Source organism: Hyla sarda, chromosome 9 (assembly GCF_029499605.1).
Source record: "Hyla sarda isolate aHylSar1 chromosome 9, aHylSar1.hap1, whole genome shotgun sequence".
In the NCBI taxonomy this organism is placed as follows: Eukaryota; Metazoa; Chordata; class Amphibia; order Anura; family Hylidae; genus Hyla; species Hyla sarda.
Window position 1 is genome coordinate 174,826,645 of NC_079197.1, and position 20,752 is coordinate 174,847,396.

Here is a 20,752-nt window from a genome sequence, read left to right on the forward strand (position 1 = left end):
ACAGCAGGCCCCCCCAATCCCCCCTCTGCCTCATACAGTACAGCAGGCCCCCCATCTCCCCTCTGCCTCATACATACAGCAGGCCCCCCAATCCCCCCTCTGCCTCATACATACAGCAGGCCCCCCATCCCCCTCTGCCTCATACATACAGCAGGCCCCCCATCCCCCTCTGCCTCATACATACAGCAGGCCCCCCATCCCCCTCTGCCTCATACATACAGCAGGCCCCCCATCCCCCTCTGCCTCATACATACAGCAGGCCCCCCCGCCATCCCCCTCTGCCTCATACATACAGCAGGCCCCCCATCCCCCTCTGCCTCATACATACAGCAGGCCCCCCATCCCCCTCTGCCTCATACATACAGCAGGCCCCCCATCCCCCTCTGCCTCATACATACAGCAGGCCCCCCATCCCCCTCTGCCTCATACATACAGCAGGCCCCCCATCCCCCTCTGCCTCATACATACAGCAGGCCCCCCATCCCCCTCTGCCTCATACATACAGCAGGCCCCCCATCCCCCTCTGCCTCATACATACAGCAGGCCCCCCATCCCCCTCTGCCTCATACATACAGCAGGCCCCCCATCCCCCTCTGCCTCATACATACAGCAGGCCCCCCATCCCCCTCTGCCTCATACATACAGCAGGCCCCCCATCCCCCTCTGCCTCATACATACAGCAGGCCCCCCCATCCCCCTCTGCCTCATACATACAGCAGGCCCCCCCATCCCCCTCTGCCTCATACATACAGCAGGCCCCCCCATCCCCCTCTGCCTCATACATACAGCAGGCCCCCCCATCCCCCTCTGCCTCATACATACAGCAGGCCCCCCATCCCCCTCTGCCTCATACATACAGCAGGCCCCCCATCCCCCTCTGCCTCATACATACAGCAGGCCCCCCCATCCCCCTCTGCCTCATACATACAGCAGGCCCCCCCATCCCCCTCTGCCTCATACATACAGCAGGCCCCCCCATCCCCCTCTGCCTCATACATACAGCAGGCCCCCCATCCCCCTCTGCCTCATACATACAGCAGGCCCCCCCATCCCCCTCTGCCTCATACATACAGCAGGCCCCCCAGGCCCCCTCTGCCTCATACATACAGCAGGCCCCCCCATCCCCCTCTGCCTCATACATACAGCAGGCCCCCCATCCCCCTCTGCCTCATACATACAGCAGGCCCCCCATCCCCCTCTGCCTCATACATACAGCAGGCCCCCCATCCCCCTCTGCCTCATACATACAGCAGTCCCCCCGGCCCCCTCTGCCTCATACATACAGCAGTCCCCCCATCCCCCTCTGCCTCATACATACAGCAGTCCCCCGGCCCCCTCTGCCTCATACATACAGCAGTCCCCCCCATCCCCCTCTGCCTCATACATACAGCAGGCCCCCCCATCCCCCTCTGCCTCATACATACAGCAGTCCCCCCATCCCCCTCTGCCTCATACATACAGCAGGCCCCCCATCCCCCTCTGCCTCATACATACAGCAGGCCCCCCATCCCCCTCTGCCTCATACATACAGCAGTCCCCCCATCCCCCTCTGCCTCATACATACAGCAGGCCCCCCATCCCCCTCTGCCTCATACATACAGCAGGCCCCCCATCCCCCTCTGCCTCATACATACAGCAGGCCCCCCATCCCCCTCTGCCTCATGCATACAGCAGGCCCCCCCATCCCCCTCTGCCTCATACATACAGCAGGCCCCGGCCCCCACTGCCTCATACATACAGCAGTCCCCCGGCCCCCTCTGCCTCATACATACAGCAGCCCCCCCATCCCCCTCTGCCTCATACATACAGCAGGCCCCCCATCCCCCTCTGCCTCATACATACAGCAGGCCCCCCATCCCCCTCTGCCTCATACATACAGCAGGCCCCCCATCCCCCTCTGCCTCATACATACAGCAGGCCCCCCCATCCCCCTCTGCCTCATACATACAGCAGGCCCCCCATCCCCCTCTGCCTCATACATACAGCAGGCCCCCCATCCCCCTCTGCCTCATACATACAGCAGCCCCCGGCCCCCTCTGCCTCATACATACAGCAGGCCCCCCATCCCCCTCTGCCTCATACATACAGCAGGCCCCCCATCCCCCTCTGCCTCATACATACAGCAGGCCCCCCATCCCCCTCTGCCTCATACATACAGCAGGCCCCCCATCCCCCTCTGCCTCATACATACAGCAGGCCCCCCATCCCCCTCTGCCTCATACATACAGCAGGCCCCCCATCCCCCTCTGCCTCATACATACAGCAGGCCCCCCATCCCCCTCTGCCTCATACATACAGCAGGCCCCCCCCATCCCCCTCTGCCTCATACATACAGCAGGCCCCCCCATCCCCCTCTGCCTCATACATACAGCAGGCCCCCCCATCCCCCTCTGCCTCATACATACAGCAGGCCCCCCATCCCCCTCTGCCTCATACATACAGCAGGCCCCCCATCCCCCTCTGCCTCATACATACAGCAGGCCCCCGGCCCCCTCTGCCTCATACATACAGCAGGCCCCCCCATCCCCCTCTGCCTCATACATACAGCAGGCCCCCCATCCCCCTCTGCCTCATACATACAGCAGGCCCCCCATCCCCCTCTGCCTCATACATACAGCAGGCCCCCCATCCCCCTCTGCCTCATACATACAGCAGTCCCCCGGCCCCCCTCTGCCTCATACATACAGCAGTCCCCCCATCCCCCTCTGCCTCATACATACAGCAGGCCCCCCCATCCCCCTCTGCCTCATACATACAGCAGGCCCCGGCCCCCTCTGCCTCATACATACAGCAGTCCCCCCATCCCCCTCTGCCTCATACATACAGCAGGCCCCCCCATCCCCCTCTGCCTCATACATACAGCAGTCCCCCCATCCCCCTCTGCCTCATACATACAGCAGGCCCCCCATCCCCCTCTGCCTCATACATACAGCAGGCCCCCCATCCCCCTCTGCCTCATACATACAGCAGTCCCCCCATCCCCCTCTGCCTCATACATACAGCAGGCCCCCCATCCCCCTCTGCCTCATACATACAGCAGGCCCCCCATCCCCCTCTGCCTCATACATACAGCAGGCCCCCCATCCCCCTCTGCCTCATGCATACAGCAGGCCCCCCCATCCCCCTCTGCCTCATACATACAGCAGGCCCCGGCCCCCACTGCCTCATACATACAGCAGTCCCCCGGCCCCCTCTGCCTCATACATACAGCAGCCCCCCCATCCCCCTCTGCCTCATACATACAGCAGGCCCCCCATCCCCCTCTGCCTCATACATACAGCAGGCCCCGGCCCCCACTGCCTCATACATACAGCAGTCCCCCGGCCCCCTCTGCCTCATACATACAGCAGTCCCCCATCCCCCTCTGCCTCATACATACAGCAGGCCCCGGCCCCCACTGCCTCATACATACAGCAGTCCCCCGGCCCCCTCTGCCTCATACATACAGCAGTCCCCCGGCCCCCTCTGCCTCATATATACAGCAGTCCCCCCGGCCCCCTCTGCCTCATATATACAGCAGTCCCCCGGCCCCCTCTGCCTCATACATACAGCAGTCCCCCATCCCCCTCTGCCTCATACATACAGCAGGCCCCGGCCCCCACTGCCTCATACATACAGCAGTCCCCCGGCCCCCTCTGCCTCATACATACAGCAGTCCCCCGGCCCCCTCTGCCTCATATATACAGCAGGCCCCCATCCCCCGCTGCCTCATACATACAGCAGTCCCTGGGCCCCCTCTGCCTCATACATACAGCAGGCCCCCATCCCCCGCTGCCTCATACATACAGCAGTCCCCCCATCCCCCGCTGCCTCATACATACAGCAGGCCCCCCCATCCCCCTCTGCCTCATACATACAGCAGGCCCCCCATCCCCCTCTGCCTCATACATACAGCAGGCCCCCCCATCCCCCTCTGCCTCATACATACAGCAGGCCCCCATCCCCCTCTGCCTCATACATACAGCAGGCCCCCCATCCCCCTCTGCCTCATACATACAGCAGGCCCCCCCATCCCCCTCTGCCTCATACATACAGCAGGCCCCCCCATCCCCCTCTGCCTCATACATACAGCAGGCCCCCCCATCCCCCTCTGCCTCATACATACAGCAGTCCCCCATCCCCCGCTGCCTCATACATACAGCAGTCCCCCATCCCCCGCTGCCTCATACATACAGCAGGCCCCCATCCCCCGCTGCCTCATACATACAGCAGTCCCCCATCCCCCGCTGCCTCATACATACAGAGTTCACCATGACACCTCCTCTGGCAGAGAATTCCACAGTCTCACTGCTCTTACAGTAAAGAACCCCCGTCTGTGCTGGTGTAGAAACCTTCTTTCCTCTAGACATAGAGGATGCCCCATTGTTATAGATACAGTCCTGGGTATAAATAGGACATGGAGAGATCTCTGTACGGTCCCTGATATATTATATATATTATTAGGTCCCCCCCTTGTTATAGATACAGTCCTGGGTATAAATAGATCATGGAGAGATCTCTGTACGGTCCCTGATATATTATATATATTATTAGGTCCCCCCCCTTGTTATAGATACAGTCCTGGGTATAAATAGGACATGGAGAGATCTCTGTACGGTCCCTGATATATTATATATATTATTAGGTCCCCCCCTTGTTATTGATACAGTCCTGGGTATAAATAGGTCATGGAGAGATCTCTGTACGGTCCCTGATATATTATATATATTATTAGGTCCCCCCCTTGTTATAGATACAGTCCTGGGTATAAATAGGACATGGAGAGATCTCTGTACGGTCCCTGATATATTATATATATTATTAGGTCCCCCCCTTGTTATAGATACAGTCCTGGGTATAAATAGGTCATGGAGAGATCTCTGTACGGTCCCTGATATATTATATATATTATTAGGTCCCCCCCTTGTTATTGATACAGTCCTGGGTATAAATAGGTCATGGAGAGATCTCTGTACGGTCCCTGATATATTATATATATTATTAGGTCCCCCCCTTGTTATAGATACAGTCCTGGGTATAAATAGGACATGGAGAGATCTCTGTACGGTCCCTGATATATTATATATATTATTAGGTCCCCCCCTTGTTATAGATACAGTCCTGGGTATAAATAGGTCATGGAGAGATCTCTGTACGGTCCCTGATATATTATATATATTATTAGGTCCCCCCCTTGTTATAGATACAGTCCTGGGTATAAATAGGTCATGGAGAGATCTCTGTACGGTCCCTGATATATTTATACATAGTTATTAGGTCTCCCCTAAGCCTTCTTTATTCTAAACTAAATAACCCTAATTCTGATAATCTTTCTGGGACTTGTAGTCCTCCCGGCCCCGCACACATCCTGTATATTACTCACCGCTCTCCTGGTCGTTCTCCGCTCTCAGCCTCAATTCTCCAAGTTGTCTCTCCAGCTCCCACAGCTGCCGGTCCAGGTCCTGAGCGAGGAAGATGAGAACGACATACAGAGCGCGGTATATACAGGGAGGAGGTGCTATATACAGGGAGGAGGTGCTATATACAGGGAGGAGGTGCTATATACAGGGAGGATGTGTTATATACAGGGAGGATGTGTTATATACAGGGAGGATGTGTTATATACAGGGAGGATGTGTTATATACAGGGAGGATGCAGTATATACAGGGAGGATGCGGTATATACAGGGAGGAGGTGGTATATACAGGGAGGATGCGGTATATACAGGGAGGATGTGTTATATACAGGGAGGAGGTGGTATATACAGGGAGGAGGTGGAATATACAGGGAGGATGCGGAATATACAAGGAGGATGTGTTATATACAGGGAGGAGGTGGTATATACAAGGAGGATGCAGTATATACAGGGAGGAGGTGGTATATACAGGGAGGATGCAGTATATACAGGGAGGATGTGTTATATACAGGGAGGAGGTGGTATATACAGGGAGGAGGTGGTATATACAGGGAGGAGGTGGTATATACAGGGAGGAGGTGGTATATACAGGGAGGATGTGGTATATACAGGGAGGATGCGGTATATACAGGGAGGATGCGGTATATACAGGGAGGATGTGGTATATACAGGGAGGATGCGGTATATACAGGGAGGATGCGGTATATACACGGAGGATGCAGTACATACAGAAAGGATGTGTTATATACAGGGAGGAGGTGGAATATACAGGAAGGATGTGTTATATACAGGGAGGATGCGTTATATACAGGGAGGATGCAGTATATACAGGAAGGATGTGTTATATACAGGGAGGATGCGTTATATACAGGGAGGATGCAGTATATACAGGGAGGATGTGTTATATACAAGGAGGATGCAGTATATACAAGGAGGATGTGTTACATACAAGGAGGATGCAGTATATACAGGAAGGATGTGTTATATACAGGGAGGATGCGTTATATACAGGGAGGATGCAGTATATACAGGGAGGATGCAGTATATACAGGGAGGATGTGTTATATACAAGGAGGATGCAGTATATACAAGGAGGATGTGTTACATACAAGGAGGATGCAGTATATACAGGAAGGATGTGTTATATACAGGGAGGAGGTGGAATATACAGGAAGGATGTGTTATATACAGGGAGGATGCGTTATATACAGGGAGGATGCAGTATATACAGGAAGGATGTGTTATATACAGGGAGGATGCGTTATATACAGGGAGGATGCAGTATATACAGGGAGGATGTGTTATATACAAGGAGGATGCAGTATATACAAGGAGGATGTGTTACATACAAGGAGGATGCAGTATATACAGGAAGGATGTGTTATATACAGGGAGGATGCGTTATATACAGGGAGGATGCAGTATATACAGGGAGGATGCAGTATATACAGGGAGGATGTGTTATATACAAGGAGGATGCAGTATATACAAGGAGGATGTGTTACATACAAGGAGGATGCAGTATATACAGGAAGGATGTGTTATATACAGGGAGGATGTGTTATATACAGGGAGGATGCGTTATATACAGGGAGGATGCGTTATATACAGGGAGGATGCGTTATATACAGGGAGGATGTGTTATATACAGGGAGGATGTGTTATATACAGGGAGGATGTGTTATATACAGGGAGGATGTGTTATATACAGGGAGGATGTGTTATATACAGGGAGGATGTGTTATATACAGGGAGGATGTGTTATATACAAGGAGGATGCAGTATATACAGGAAGGATGTGTTATATACAGGGAGGATGTGTTATATACAGGGAGGATGCGTTATATACAGGGAGGATGTGTTAATATACAGGGAGGATGTGTTATATACAGGGAGGATGTGTTATATACAGGGAGGATGTGTTATATACAAGGAGGATGCAGTATATACAGGGAGGATGTGTTATATACAAGGAGGATGTGTTATATACAAGGAGGATGTGTTATATACAAGGAGGATGTGTTATATACAAGGAGGATGTGTTATATACAAGGAGGATGCGTTATATACAGGGAGGATGCAGTATATACAGGGAGGATGTGTTATATACAAGGAGGATGCAGTATATACAAGGAGGATGTGTTACATACAAGGAGGATGCAGTATATACAGGAAGGATGTGTTATATACAGGGAGGATGCGTTATATACAGGGAGGATGCAGTATATACAGGGAGGATGCAGTATATACAGGGAGGATGTGTTATATACAAGGAGGATGCAGTATATACAAGGAGGATGTGTTACATACAAGGAGGATGCAGTATATACAGGAAGGATGTGTTATATACAGGGAGGATGTGTTATATACAGGGAGGATGCGTTATATACAGGGAGGATGTGTTATATACAGGGAGGATGTGTTATATACAGGGAGGATGTGTTATATACAGGGAGGATGTGTTATATACAGGGAGGATGTGTTATATACAAGGAGGATGCAGTATATACAGGAAGGATGTGTTATATACAGGGAGGATGTGTTATATACAGGGAGGATGCGTTATATACAGGGAGGATGCGTTATATACAGGGAGGATGTGTTATATACAGGGAGGATGTGTTATATACAGGGAGGATGTGTTATATACAGGGAGGATGTGTTATATACAGGGAGGATGTGTTATATACAAGGAGGATGCAGTATATACAGGGAGGATGTGTTATATACAAGGAGGATGTGTTATATACAAGGAGGATGTGTTATATACGAGGATGTGTTATATACAAGGAGGATGTGTTATATACAAGGAGGATGCGTTATATACAGGGAGGATGCAGTATATACAGGGAGGATAGGTTATATACAAGGAGGATGCAGTATATACAAGGAGGATGTGTTATATACAGGGAGGATGTGTTATATACAGGGAGGATGTGTTATATACAAGGAGGATGTGTTACATACAAGGAGGATGTGTTATATACAGGGAGGATGTGTTATATACAAGGAGGATGCGGTATATACAGGGAGGATGCAGTATATACAGGGAGGATGCGGTATATACAGGGAGGATGCAGTATATACAGGGAGGATGCATTATATACAGGGAGGATGCGTTATATACAGGGAGGATGCGTTATATACAGGGAGGATGCGTTATATACAGGGAGGATGCCTTATATACAGGGAGGATGCAGTATATACAGGGAGGATGCGGTATATACAGGGAGGATGGGTTATATACAAGGAGGATGCAGTATATACAAGGAGGATGCAGTATATACAGGGAGGATGCAGTATATACAATGAGGATGCAGTATATACAGGGAGGATGCATTATATACAGGGAGGATGCGTTATATACAGGGAGGATGCGTTATATACAGGGAGGATGCCTTATATACAGGGAGGATGCAGTATATACAGGGAGGATGGGTTATACAAGGAGGATGCAGTATATACAGGGAGGATGCGGTATATACAGGGAGGATGCGGTATATACAGGGAGGATGCGGTATATACAGGGAGGATGCGGTATATACAAGGAGGATGCAGTATATACAGGGAGGATGTGTTATATACAAGGAGGATGCGGTATATACAGGGAGGATGCGGTATATACAGGGAGGATGCGGTATATACAGGGAGGATGCGGTATATACAATCATGGCCGTAAATGTTGTCCCCCCTGAAATGTTTCTATATAATGAAGTATTTCTCACAGGAAAGGATTGCAGTAACACAGGTTTTGCTATACACATGTTTATTCCCTTTGTGTGTATTGGAACTAAACCAAAAAAGGAGGAAAAAAAGCAAATTGGACATATTGTTGGGGGAGATTTATCAAAACTTGTGCAGAGGAAAGTTGCCCAGTTGCCCATAGCAACCAATCAGATCGCTTCTTTCATTTTTAACAAAGCCTCTGCAAAATGAAAGCAGCAATCTGATTGGTTGCTATGGGTTTTGATAAATCTCCCCCAATGTCACCAAACTCCAAAAATGGTCAGGACAAAAATATTGGCACCCTTAAAGGAGAACTCCAGAACATAAAAATTGTCCCCATACTGCCGGCTGTAAAAAAATTAAAGATGTACATACCTTCCTCCGCTCCCCTGGGGCCTCCGGTAACCAGCTCCGGCCTCCGCCGTGATCCTCTTCCTGGTTGCCGGTGGTCGGATGAGTCATACTGCACTCAGCCAATCACCAGCCGCAGCGCAGTCAGACTCGTCCGGCGATAGGTTGAGCGGCAGTGTGACGTTTTCGGCCCCGGCCGCAGGTGCCGGTGTAGTGAAGGATTTTGTGTCCTGAAGCGTTCTCACACTGCCGCTCAACCTATCGCCGGACGAGTCTGACTGCGCTGCGGCTGGTGATTGGCTGAGTGCAGTATGATTCTCCGACCACCGGCAACCAGGAAGTGGATGGCGGCAGAGACCGGAGCCGGTTACCGGAGGCAGGTATGTACATCTTTAATTTTTTTTTTTTACTGCTGGCAGTATGGGGGACAATTTTTATACTCTGGAGTTCTCTTTTAACTTAATATTTGGTTGCACCCTTTGGAAAAAATAACTGAAATCAGTGGCTTCCTATAACCATCAATAAGCTTCTTACACCTCTCAGCCGGAATGTTGCACTCTTCCTTTACAAACTGCTCCCGGTCTCTTATTGGACGGCGCCTTTTCCCAACAGTAATTATAAGATCTCTCCACAGGTGATCAATGGGATTTAGATCTGGACTCATTGCTGACACTTCAGAACTCTCCAGCACTTTGTTGTCATCCATTTCTGGGGGCTTTTTGACGTATGTTTGGGGTCATTGTTCTGCTGGAAGACCCAAGATCTCCGACACAAACCCAGCTTTCTGACACTGGGCTGTACAGTGCGACCCAAAATCCATTGGTAATCCTCAGATTTCATGATGTCTTGTACACATTCAAGGCCCCCAGTGCCAGAGGCAGCAAAACAACCCAAAACATCACTGACCTCCACCATATGTCACTGTAGGTTCTGTGTTCTTTTCTTTGTAGGCCTCATTCCATTTTCAGTAAACAGTAGAATGATTTGCTTTACCAAAAAGCTCTATCTTGGTCTCATCTCTCCACAAGATGTTTTCCCAGAAGGATTTTGGTTACTCAAGTTCATTTTGGCAAAATGTAGTTTTGCTTTTTTATGTCTCTGTGTCAGCAGTGGGGTCCTCCTGGGTCTCCTCCATAGTGGGGTCCTCCTGGGTCTCCTCCATAGTGGGGTCCTCCTGGGTCTCCACCATAGTGGGGTCCTCCTGGGTCTCCTCCATAGTGGGGTCCTCCTGGATCTCCTCCATAGTGGGGTCCTCCTGGGTCTCCTCCATAGTGGGGTCCTCCTGGGTCTCCTCCATAGTGGGGTCCTCCTGGGTCTCCTCCATAGTGGGGTCCTCCTGGGTCTCCTCCATAGTGGGGTCCTCCTGGGTCTCCTCCATAGTGGGGTCCACCTGGGTCTCCTCCATAGTGGGGTCCACCTGGGTCTCCTCCATAGTGGGGTCCTCCTGGGTCTCCTCCATAGTGGGGTCCTCCTGGGTCTCCTCCATAGTGGGCTCCTCCTGGGTCTCCTCCATAGTGGGCTCCTCCTGGGTCTCCTCCATAGTGGGCTCCTCCTGGGTCTCCTCCATAGTGGGCTCCTCCTGGGTCTCCTCCATAGTGGGCTCCTCCTGGGTCTCCTCCATAGTGGGCTCCTCCTGGGTCTCCTCCATTGTGGGGTCCTCCTGGGTCTCCTCCATAGTGGGCTCCTCCTGGGTCTCCTCCATAGTGGGGTCCTCCTGGGTCTCCTCCATAGTGGGGTCCTCCTGGGTCTCCTCCATAGTGGGGTCCTCCTGGGTCTCCTCCATAGTGGGGTCCTCCTGGGTCTCCTCCATAGTGGGGTCCTCCTGGGTCTCCTCCATAGTGGGGTCCTCCTGGGTCTCTTCCATAGTGGGGTCCTCCTGGGTCTCTTCCATAGTGGGGTCCTCCTGGGTCTCTTCCATAGTGGGGTCCTCCTGGGTCTCTTCCATAGTGGGGTCCTCCTGGGTCTCTTCCATAGTGGGGTCCTCCTGGGTCTCTTCCATAGTGGGGTCCTCCTGGGTCTCTTCCATAGTGGGGTCCTCCTGGGTCTCCTCCATAGTGGGCTCCTCCTGGGTCTCCTCCATTGTGGGCTCCTCCATAGTGGGGTCCTCCTGGGTCTCCTCCATAGTGGGGTCCTCCTGGGTCTCCTCCATAGTGGGGTCCTCCTGGGTCTCCTCCATAGCGGGGTCCTCCTGGGTCTCCTCCATAGTGGGGTCCTCCTGGGTCTCCTCCATAGTGGGGTCCTCCTGGGTCTCCTCCATAGTGGGGTCCTCCTGGGTCTCCTCCATAGTGGGGTCCTCCTGGGTCTCTTCCATAGCGGGGTCCTCCTGGGTCTCCTCCATAGTGGGGTCCTCCTGGGTCTCCTCCATAGCGTTTCATTTCATTTAAATGTCGCCGGATAGTTCACGCTGACACTGATGCTCCCTGAGCCTGCAGGACAGCTTGAATATCTTTGGAACTTGTTTGGGGCTGCTTATCCACCATCCGGACTATCCTGCGGTGACACCTTTCATCAATTTTTCTCTTCCGTCCTCGCCCAAGGAGATTATCTACAGGGCCATGGGTTGTAAACTTCTTGATAATGTTGCGCATTGTGGACAAAGACAAATCTAGATCTCTGGAGATGGACTTGTAACCTTCAGATTGTTGATATTTTTCCACAATTTTGGTTCTCAAGTCCTCAGACAGTTCTCTTCTCCTCTTTCTGTTGTCCATGCTTAGTGTGGCACACACAGACACACAATGCAAAGACTAAGTGAACTTCTCTCCTTTTTATCTGCTTTCAGGTGTGATTTTTCTATTGCCCACATTTGTTACTTGCCCCAGGTGAGTGTAAAGGAGCATCACATGCTTGAAACAATCTTATTTTTCCACAATTTTGAAAGGGCGCCAATATTTTTGTCCAGACCATTTTTGGAGTTTGGGGACATTATGTCTAATTTGCTTTTTTCCTCCCTTTTTTGGTTTAGTTCCAATACACATAAAGGGAATAAACATGTGTATAGCAAAACATGTGTTACTGCAATCCTTTCCTGTGGGAAATACTTCATTGTCTAGAAAAATTTCAATTGTTATATACACAGGGATGATGGGTGTTATATACACAGGGATGATGGGTGTTATATACACAGGGATGATGGGTGTTATATACACAGGGATGATGGGTCTTATATACACAGGGATGATGGGTCTTATATACACAGGGATGATGGGTCTTATATACAGGGATGATGGGTCTTATATACACAGGGATGATGGGCGTTATATACACAGGGATGATGGGCGTTATATACACAGGGATGATGGGCGTTATATACACAGGGATGATGGGTGTTATATACACAGGGATGATGGGCGTTATATACACAGGGATGATGGGCGTTATATACACAGGGATGATGGGTGTTATATACACAGGGATGATGGGTGTTATATACACAGGGATGATGGGCGTTATATACACAGGGATGATGGGCGTTATATACACAGGGATGATGGGCGTTATATACACAGGGATGATGGGTGTTATATACACAGGGATGATGGGTGTTATATACACAGGGATGATGGGTGTTATATACAGGGATGATGGGTGTTATACACAGGGATGATGGGCGTTATATACACAGGGATGATGGGCGTTATACACAGGGATGATGGGCGTTATACACAGGGATGATGGGTGTTATATACACAGGGATGATGGGTGTTATATACACAGGGATGATGGGTGTTATATACACAGGGATGATGGGTGTTATATACACAGGGATGATGGGCGTTATATATACAGGGATGATGGGCGTTATATATACAGGGATGATGGGAGTTATATATACAGGGATGATGGGCGTTATATATACAGGGATGATGGGAGTTATATATACAGGGATGATGGGCGTTATATATACAGGGATGATGGGCGTTATATACACAGGGATGATGGGCGTTATATACACAGGGATGATGGGCGTTATATATACAGGGATGATGGGTGTTATATATACAGGGATGATGGGCGTTATATATACAGGGATGATGGGTCTTATATACAGGGATGATGGGTCTTATATACAGGGATGATGGGCGTTATATATACAGGGATGATGGGCGTTATATATACAGGGATGATGGGCGTTATATATACAGGGATGATGGGAGTTATATATACAGGGATGATGGGCGTTATATATACAGGGATGATGGGCGTTATATATACAGGGATGATGGGCGTTATATATACAGGGATGATGGGAGTTATATATACAGGGATGATGGGCGTTATATATACAGGGATGATGGGCGTTATATACACAGGGATGATGGGCGTTATATATACAGGGATGATGGGCGTTATATACACAGGGATGATGAGCGTTATATACACAGGGATGATGGGCGTTATATATACAGGGATGATGGGCGTTATATACACAGGGATGATGAGCGTTATATACACAGGGATGATGGGCGTTATATACACAGGGATGATGGGCGTTATATACACAGGGATGATGGGCGTTATATATACAGGGATGATGAGCGTTATATACACAGGGATGATGGGCGTTATATACACAGGGATGATGGGCGTTATATACACAGGGATGATGGGTGTTATACACAGGGATGATGGGTGTTATATACACAGGGATGATGGGCGTTATATACACAGGGATGATGGGCGTTATATACACAGGGATGATGGGAGTTATATACAGGGATGATGGGCGTTATATACACAGGGATGATGGGAGTTATATACAGGGATGATGGGCGTTATATACACAGGGATGATGGGTGTTATATACACAGGGATGATGGGTGTTATACACAGGGATGATGGGTGTTATATACACAGGGATGATGAGCGTTATATACAGGGACGATGAGAGTTATATATACAGGGATGATGGGTGTTATATACACAGGGATGATGGGCGTTATATACACAGGGATGATGGGTGTTATATACACAGGGATGATGGGCGTTATATATACAGGGATGATGGGCGTTATACACAGGGATGATGGGTGTTATATACACGGATGATGGGTGTTATATACAGGGATGATGGGTGTTATATACACAGGGATGATGGGTGTTATATACAGGGATGATGGGTGTTATATACACAGGGATGATGGGTGTTATATACACAGGGATGATGGGCGTTATATACACAGGGATGATGGGTGTTATATACACGGATGATGGGTGTTATATACAGGGATGATGGGTGTTATATATACAGGGATGATGAGCGTTATATACACAGGGATGATGGGCGTTATATACACAGGGATGATGGGTGTTATATACACGGATGATGGGTGTTATACACAGGGATGATGGGCGTTATATATACAGGGATGATGGGTGTTATATATACAGGGATGATGGGTGTTATATATACAGGGATGATGGGTGTTATATATACAGGGATGATGGGCGTTATATACACAGGGATGATGGGCGTTATATACACAGGGATGATGGGAGTTATATACAGGGATGATGGGTGTTATATACACAGGGATGATGGGCGTTATATACACAGGGATGATGGGTGTTATATACACAGGGATGATGGGTGTTATATACACAGGGATGATGGGAGTTATATACAGGGATGATGGGTGTTATATACACAGGGATGATGGGCGTTATATACACAGGGATGATGGGCGTTATATACACAGGGATGATGGGTGTTATATACACAGATGATGGGTGTTATATACAGGGATGATGGGTGTTATATACACAGGGATGATGGGCGTTATATATACACAGATGATGGGTGTTATATACAGGGATGATGGGTGTTATATACACAGGGATGATGGGTGTTATATACACAGGGATGATGGGTGTTATATACAGGGATGATGGGAGTTATATATACAGGGATGATGAGCGTTATATACAGGGATGATGGGTGTTATATACACAGGGATGATGGGTGTTATATACAGGGATGATGAGCGTTATATACACAGGGATGATGGGCGTTATATACAGGGATGATGGGTGTTATATACAGGGATGATGGGTGTTATATACACAGGGATGATGGGTGTTATATACAGGGATGATGGGTGTTATATATACAGGGATGATGAGCGTTATACACAGGGATGATGAGCGTTATACACAGGGATGATGAGCGTTATACACAGGGATGATGAGCGTTATACACAGGGATGATGAGTGTTATACACAGGATCACGTACACACGTTGTAGACGAGGCTACATGTAGCGGGGATCACACACGGACAGTCCGGGGGACACACATCATCTCGGGGTGATCATTGTCGCCATCGCCGCCCTCTTACCTCTCCGCCCCGCAGCGCCCGCCGCACTCGCACCTCCTGCCGCTCCCGCAGTAATTTCAGCTCGCACAGCCCGGCCACACTTCCCCGCAACAACTGACGGAGCCGCCCCCGGTCCACAGAGCCGCCCGAGCCCAGCATGTCACCCCCGAGCCGGCTGCGATCTCACTGAGCAGCAGCAACTAGAGCTCAGCGGCCCGGAGCACGGAACGGACCAATCACAGACAGGTATTTCACTGACGCTCTGTGTCTTAGCCAATCACAGTTGTGAGATTCTGACAAATCCCGCCTCCCCTGCGGACAGACTGGATCAAAGGCAAAGTAACCCCGCCCACATTTCACTCATTGCCTTTTTCATCTCTGCGTCTAAACCAATCAATGGAAAGGTTATTTGCATATTCATGATTGTCTCTGCTCCGCCCAGCTCCTGGTTGGGTAATAATCCACGCCTCTAATACGAAGCTGGCTGACTGACACCTACCTCAGCCATTCAAATATGTTCTCTGATTATTACAGCCAATCACAGGTTGAGATCTTATAGCCAGCCAGCCAATAGCCACACAGTTGCCTAGGCTGCAAGTATATGCATTCCCTCAGCCAGCCACGCCCCCAATGCGCTGCCACGTCAAAAGACGATCGAGACAGAGAAGGGCTGTTTAAATATTCATGAGACCAGTGGTGATGGGCGGGCCGGAGGAGGGGCCAGCGGGAGCTTGATTAGTAGTTATGAAGGGGCGTGGCTAGATGGTGGATAAGCAGATGGTATTTATGTATGTCTGTGCCATGGAGAACAATAAAGTTTAGGAGAAGTGACGTCACGGGGGCGGGAGAAGTGGGCACGTGGGCTGCAGCTGATGTAAATGAATTGATGGCTACAATGTAACCCGCTGCGGATACTGAGGAGGTCAGAGCTCGTGACGGTACCGGCAATTCTAATCTACGGAGACCCGGGAACCGTGCGGCCCCTCCCAGCCTCGGTCCACGTGACCTCGAGGGATTCCGGGACTTTTGATGGTAAGCGGAGCAGAGCCCCCAATGGCAACATGATGACGTCATAAGATGTATGTGTAGGGGCCCTATGCTCTTCTATGGCTGTGTATGGGCTCGGAGGGTCCAGTAGGGGCCCCATATAAATCTATGGCTGTGTATGAGCTCAGCGGGTCCAGTAGGGGCCCCATATAAATCTATGGCTGTGTATGAGCTCAGCGGGTCCAGTAGGGGCCCCATATAAATCTATGGCTGTGTATGAGCTCGGGGGGGTCCAGTAGGGGCCCCATATAAATCTATGGCTGTGTATGAGCTCAGCGGGTCCAGTAGGGGCCCCATATAAATCTATGGCTGTGTATGAGCTCGGGGGGGTCCAGTAGGGGCCCCATATAAATCTATGGCTGTGTATGAGCTCGGAGGGTCCAGTAGGGGCCCCATATAAATCTATGGCTGTGTATGAGCTCAGCGGGTCCAGTAGGGGCCCCATATAAATCTATGGCTGTGTATGAGCTCGGGGGGGTCCAGTAGGGGCCCCATATAAATCTATGGCTGTGTATGAGCTCGGAGGGTCCAGTAGGGGCCCCATATAAATCTATGGCTGTGTATGAGCTCGGAGGGTCCAGTAGGGGCCCCATATAAATCTATGGCTGTGTATGAGCTCGGAGGGTCCTGTAGGGGCCCCATATAAATCTATGGCTGTGTATGAACTCGGGGGGTCCAGTAGGGGCCCCATATAAATCTATGGCTGTGTATGAGCTCAGCGGGTCCAGTAGGGGCCCCATATAAATCTATGGCTGTGTATGAGCTCGGAGGGTCCAGTAGGGGCCCCATATAAATCTATGGCTGTGTATGAGCTCAGCGGGTCCAGTAGGGGCCCCATATAAATCTATGGCTGTGTATGAGCTCGGGGGGGTCCAGTAGGGGCCCCATATAAATCTATGGCTGTGTATGAGCTCGGAGGGTCCAGTAGGGGCCCCATATAAATCTATGGCTGTGTATGAGCTCGGAGGGTCCAGTAGGGGCCCCATATAAATGACTGTCCCCCATCCCCTCCTCCTTCCTGGTTACTAGGGATTTGCTGCATGACACCATATAAACCCTGATTGTTGCCCTGTCTCCATGGTAACTAGATACCTGTGTGTTGCCCGGTGGTCTTGTATTCACTGTCTTGTCTTCTCCCCCAGACGCGTTGGCCGTGCTCTGTGTGATGGGCTCAGGATGCGCTGCCCGCTCTGCCATGTCCTGGTCGCGGTGACTCTGCTGTGTAACGTGCTGCTGCTGTACTACACCTGGCACCTCCACGTCCGCCCGGCCGCCCGCCCTCAGTCATCACTGTCTGCCGGAGTCACCATACTGGTGCGGGAGTTCCGTGCCTTTGAGCATGGCCTGGCAGAGTTACACCACTCCTTTCTGCGTGCCCGCCCCTCTCTGCAGATCCTCGTGGCATCTGAGATGGCTCCGTACCCACCTGTGCCTGGCATCACCCTGCTGAGGCTTCAGCCGTCCCCGGAGAAACCCGCAACAGCGTCCCGCCTGGAGGCCCACGTTCACACCCGCCTGGTGGCCCTGGTCCCGGATGGTTGTGCCCTGGATCCTCCTGATCTTCTGGAGAGAATGGCGCGAGGACTGAGGGATGCTCCGCCTGGAGTCAGACTTGTGGCGGCCGGAGCTGGCACCACCCTGCGCTGTCTGCACCTAAACGTGTCTCAGAGGGAGTGGACGGCGCAGTACCGACCGGCAGGCGCAGGAGAACTCTGTGGGGCGGTGTCTGGAGCTGCCGTCATTCTAATGCGGTCCCGAGACTTGTTTGACTTGCCCCACCCTCTCTCCCGCCCCCTGCAGGCGGCCATATTTATTCAAGCTGCTCTGAGGGGATGGAAGGTGAAGGTGGTTGATGACGTCATGTTTCCTCGCACTCCTTTCCCAGCCACTGACCATGGCCGCTGGAAGGCAGAGCAGGCGGAGCGAGCTGAGGAGGCGGCCACCATGCGGGCGCTGAACGTGAGGCTGGTGCGTGGTCTGGACGGAGGGGATCGCTGGTTTGGCTGCACCAAGGAGACCCCACGCTGCTTTGGGACTGTGGTTGGAGAGACCCCCGATTACCTGTATGAGGGGCGCTGGACTCCCCCATGCTGCCTCCGGGCCCTAAGGCTGACTGCCCTCCATGTCATTAAGGTCCTGGAGGCAAACAACGTGCGGTACTGGTTGGAAGGGGGGAGTCTACTGGGGGCCGCCCGACATGGAGACATCATCCCCTGGGACTATGACGTGGATCTGGGAATCTACCTTGAAGACGTCACCCTGTGTCCTGAGCTGCGGGGGGCTCAGGGTGGGTCCCTCATAGATGAAGAGGGCTTTGTGTGGGAGCGGGCAGTGGAGGGAGACTTTTTCAGGGTCCAGTACAGTCAGAGTAACCACCTCCATGTTGATCTGTGGCCCTTTTACCCCCGGGATGGGCTGATGACCCGGGACTCTTGGACCGGGCACCCGCAGGACATTGAGTTTCCAGAGAGTTTCCTCCAGCCCCTGCAGACGCTGCACTTTGCTGGTTCTTTAGTTCAGGCCCCAAATCGCCACGTGGAGCTGCTGAAGATGAAGTTTGGTGAAAGAGCCATAGAGGTTCCTCAGTATCCCAACCCCGCGGTACTGAAGATGGAGGAGCGGTGAGGCCGGATATTAGAGGGGCCACAACTGGAAGGCTGGGTTCACACTACGTTGTTCAACTACGGTTCCCGCATACGTTTTCTATCAAAAACCGTTTTGGGGAAAAAAAACGGATGGAACAGTATGGGGGGAAAAAAGTAAACCGTATGCGTTTTTTTTAAACAGTATACTGTTTTTAAAAGTGCATTCTGTTCCGTCCGTTTTTATTTAAAAAAAAACATACGTTTTTGAAAATTTTGTCCATTTTTAATGGGAGGGGACTTTAGGATGCAAATGCGCATGTGCAAAGAAAAAACGCATACGGTTTTGCCATATGGAACCGTATACATGCGCATTTCCCATTGACGTCCGTGTTAAAAAAAAAAAAAAAAAAAGGGTTATGCGGTTGCAATACGGTTTTAAAACTGGAGTCAAACCCGTAGTTGAACACGGTTTGGAGTACTGTTAAAAAACTATTGCAAGCAAACCGTACGCAACTGTATGCTTTAGGGTGCATACGGTTTGCAATGCTTTGCCTATGTATACGGTTTTCAGTACCGTTCCATACGTTTTCACTAATGAAAACGTATGCAGGAACCGTAGTTGAAAAACGTAGTGTGAACCCAGCCTAAAAGGGGTACTCCGGTGGAAAACATTTTTATTTTAAATCAACTGTTGCCAGAAAGTTAAACAGATTTGTAAATCACTTCTATTAAAAAATCTTATTCCTTCCAGTACTACTTAGCAGCTGTATACTACAGAGGAAATTATTTTTCTTTTTGAATTTCTTTTTTTTTTTTGTCTTCTCCACAGTGCTCTCTGCTGACACCTGATGCCCGTATCAGGAACTGTCCAGAGCAGGAGAAAATCCCTATACCAAACACATGTAGCTCTGGGCAGTTCCTGATACGGGCATCAGGTGTCAGCAGAGAGCACTGTGGACAAGACAAAAAAGAAATTCAAAAAGAAAATAATTTCTTCTGTAGCATACAGCTGCTAAAAAGTACTGGAAGGTTAAAGATTTTTTTAATAGAAGTCATTTACAAATCTGTTTAACTTTCTGGCATCGGTTCATTTAAAAAAAAAAAGAGTTTTCCACCGGAGTATCCCTTTTAAAAGCTGGGAGTTGTAGTTTTGCAACAGCTGGAGGCACCCTGGTTGGAAAACACTGACCTAGTGGCTCAGGGAACACAATATTGACATTTTGGGTCCATGTCCAGAAGGCTCACTAGATCCTAAACAGAACCTGAGGTCAATCCTCAAAAAGCCGGAGGACAAACAGAAATCGTGATAAACCCGGTGAAGTGATGAGGTGA

General features: G+C 50.5%; 2 protein-coding genes across 5 annotated transcripts in view; one reads left to right on the forward strand and one right to left on the reverse strand.

Annotated features, from left to right (window-relative positions):
• DACT3 (dishevelled binding antagonist of beta catenin 3) overlaps positions 1-16,004 on the reverse strand; it is a 31,857-nt gene extending 15,853 nt beyond the window's left edge. For all 4 annotated transcript variants that reach the window (XR_008847659.1, XM_056538598.1, XM_056538599.1 and 1 more), the window contains exons 1-2: positions 15,810-16,004; positions 5,363-5,441 (exon numbers count right to left, since the gene is read on the reverse strand). Coding sequence is in view for 3 of the 4 variants with exons in the window: in XM_056538598.1 (XP_056394573.1) it covers positions 5,363-5,441; positions 15,810-15,947 (217 nt within the window). In the remaining variant the exon portion in view is untranslated. The remainder of the gene's footprint in view (positions 1-5,362; positions 5,442-15,809) is intronic.
• Positions 16,005-16,423: 419 nt separating this feature from the next.
• On the forward strand, positions 16,424-20,142 carry FKRP (fukutin related protein). Its single transcript, XM_056538664.1, has 2 exons — positions 16,424-16,820; positions 17,978-20,142. Exon 2 carries the CDS (start codon positions 18,012-18,014, stop codon positions 19,458-19,460), a length of 1,449 nt encoding a protein of 482 aa, XP_056394639.1. The 5' UTR covers positions 16,424-16,820; positions 17,978-18,011; the 3' UTR covers positions 19,461-20,142.
• Positions 20,143-20,752: the final 610 nt, after the last annotated feature.

Bases quoted from the DNA above. Each gene is read 5' to 3' on its own strand.
- FKRP (XM_056538664.1), top strand. From the start codon at position 18,012: ATGCGCTGCCCGCTCTGCCATGTCCTGGTCGCGGTGACTCTGCTGTGT.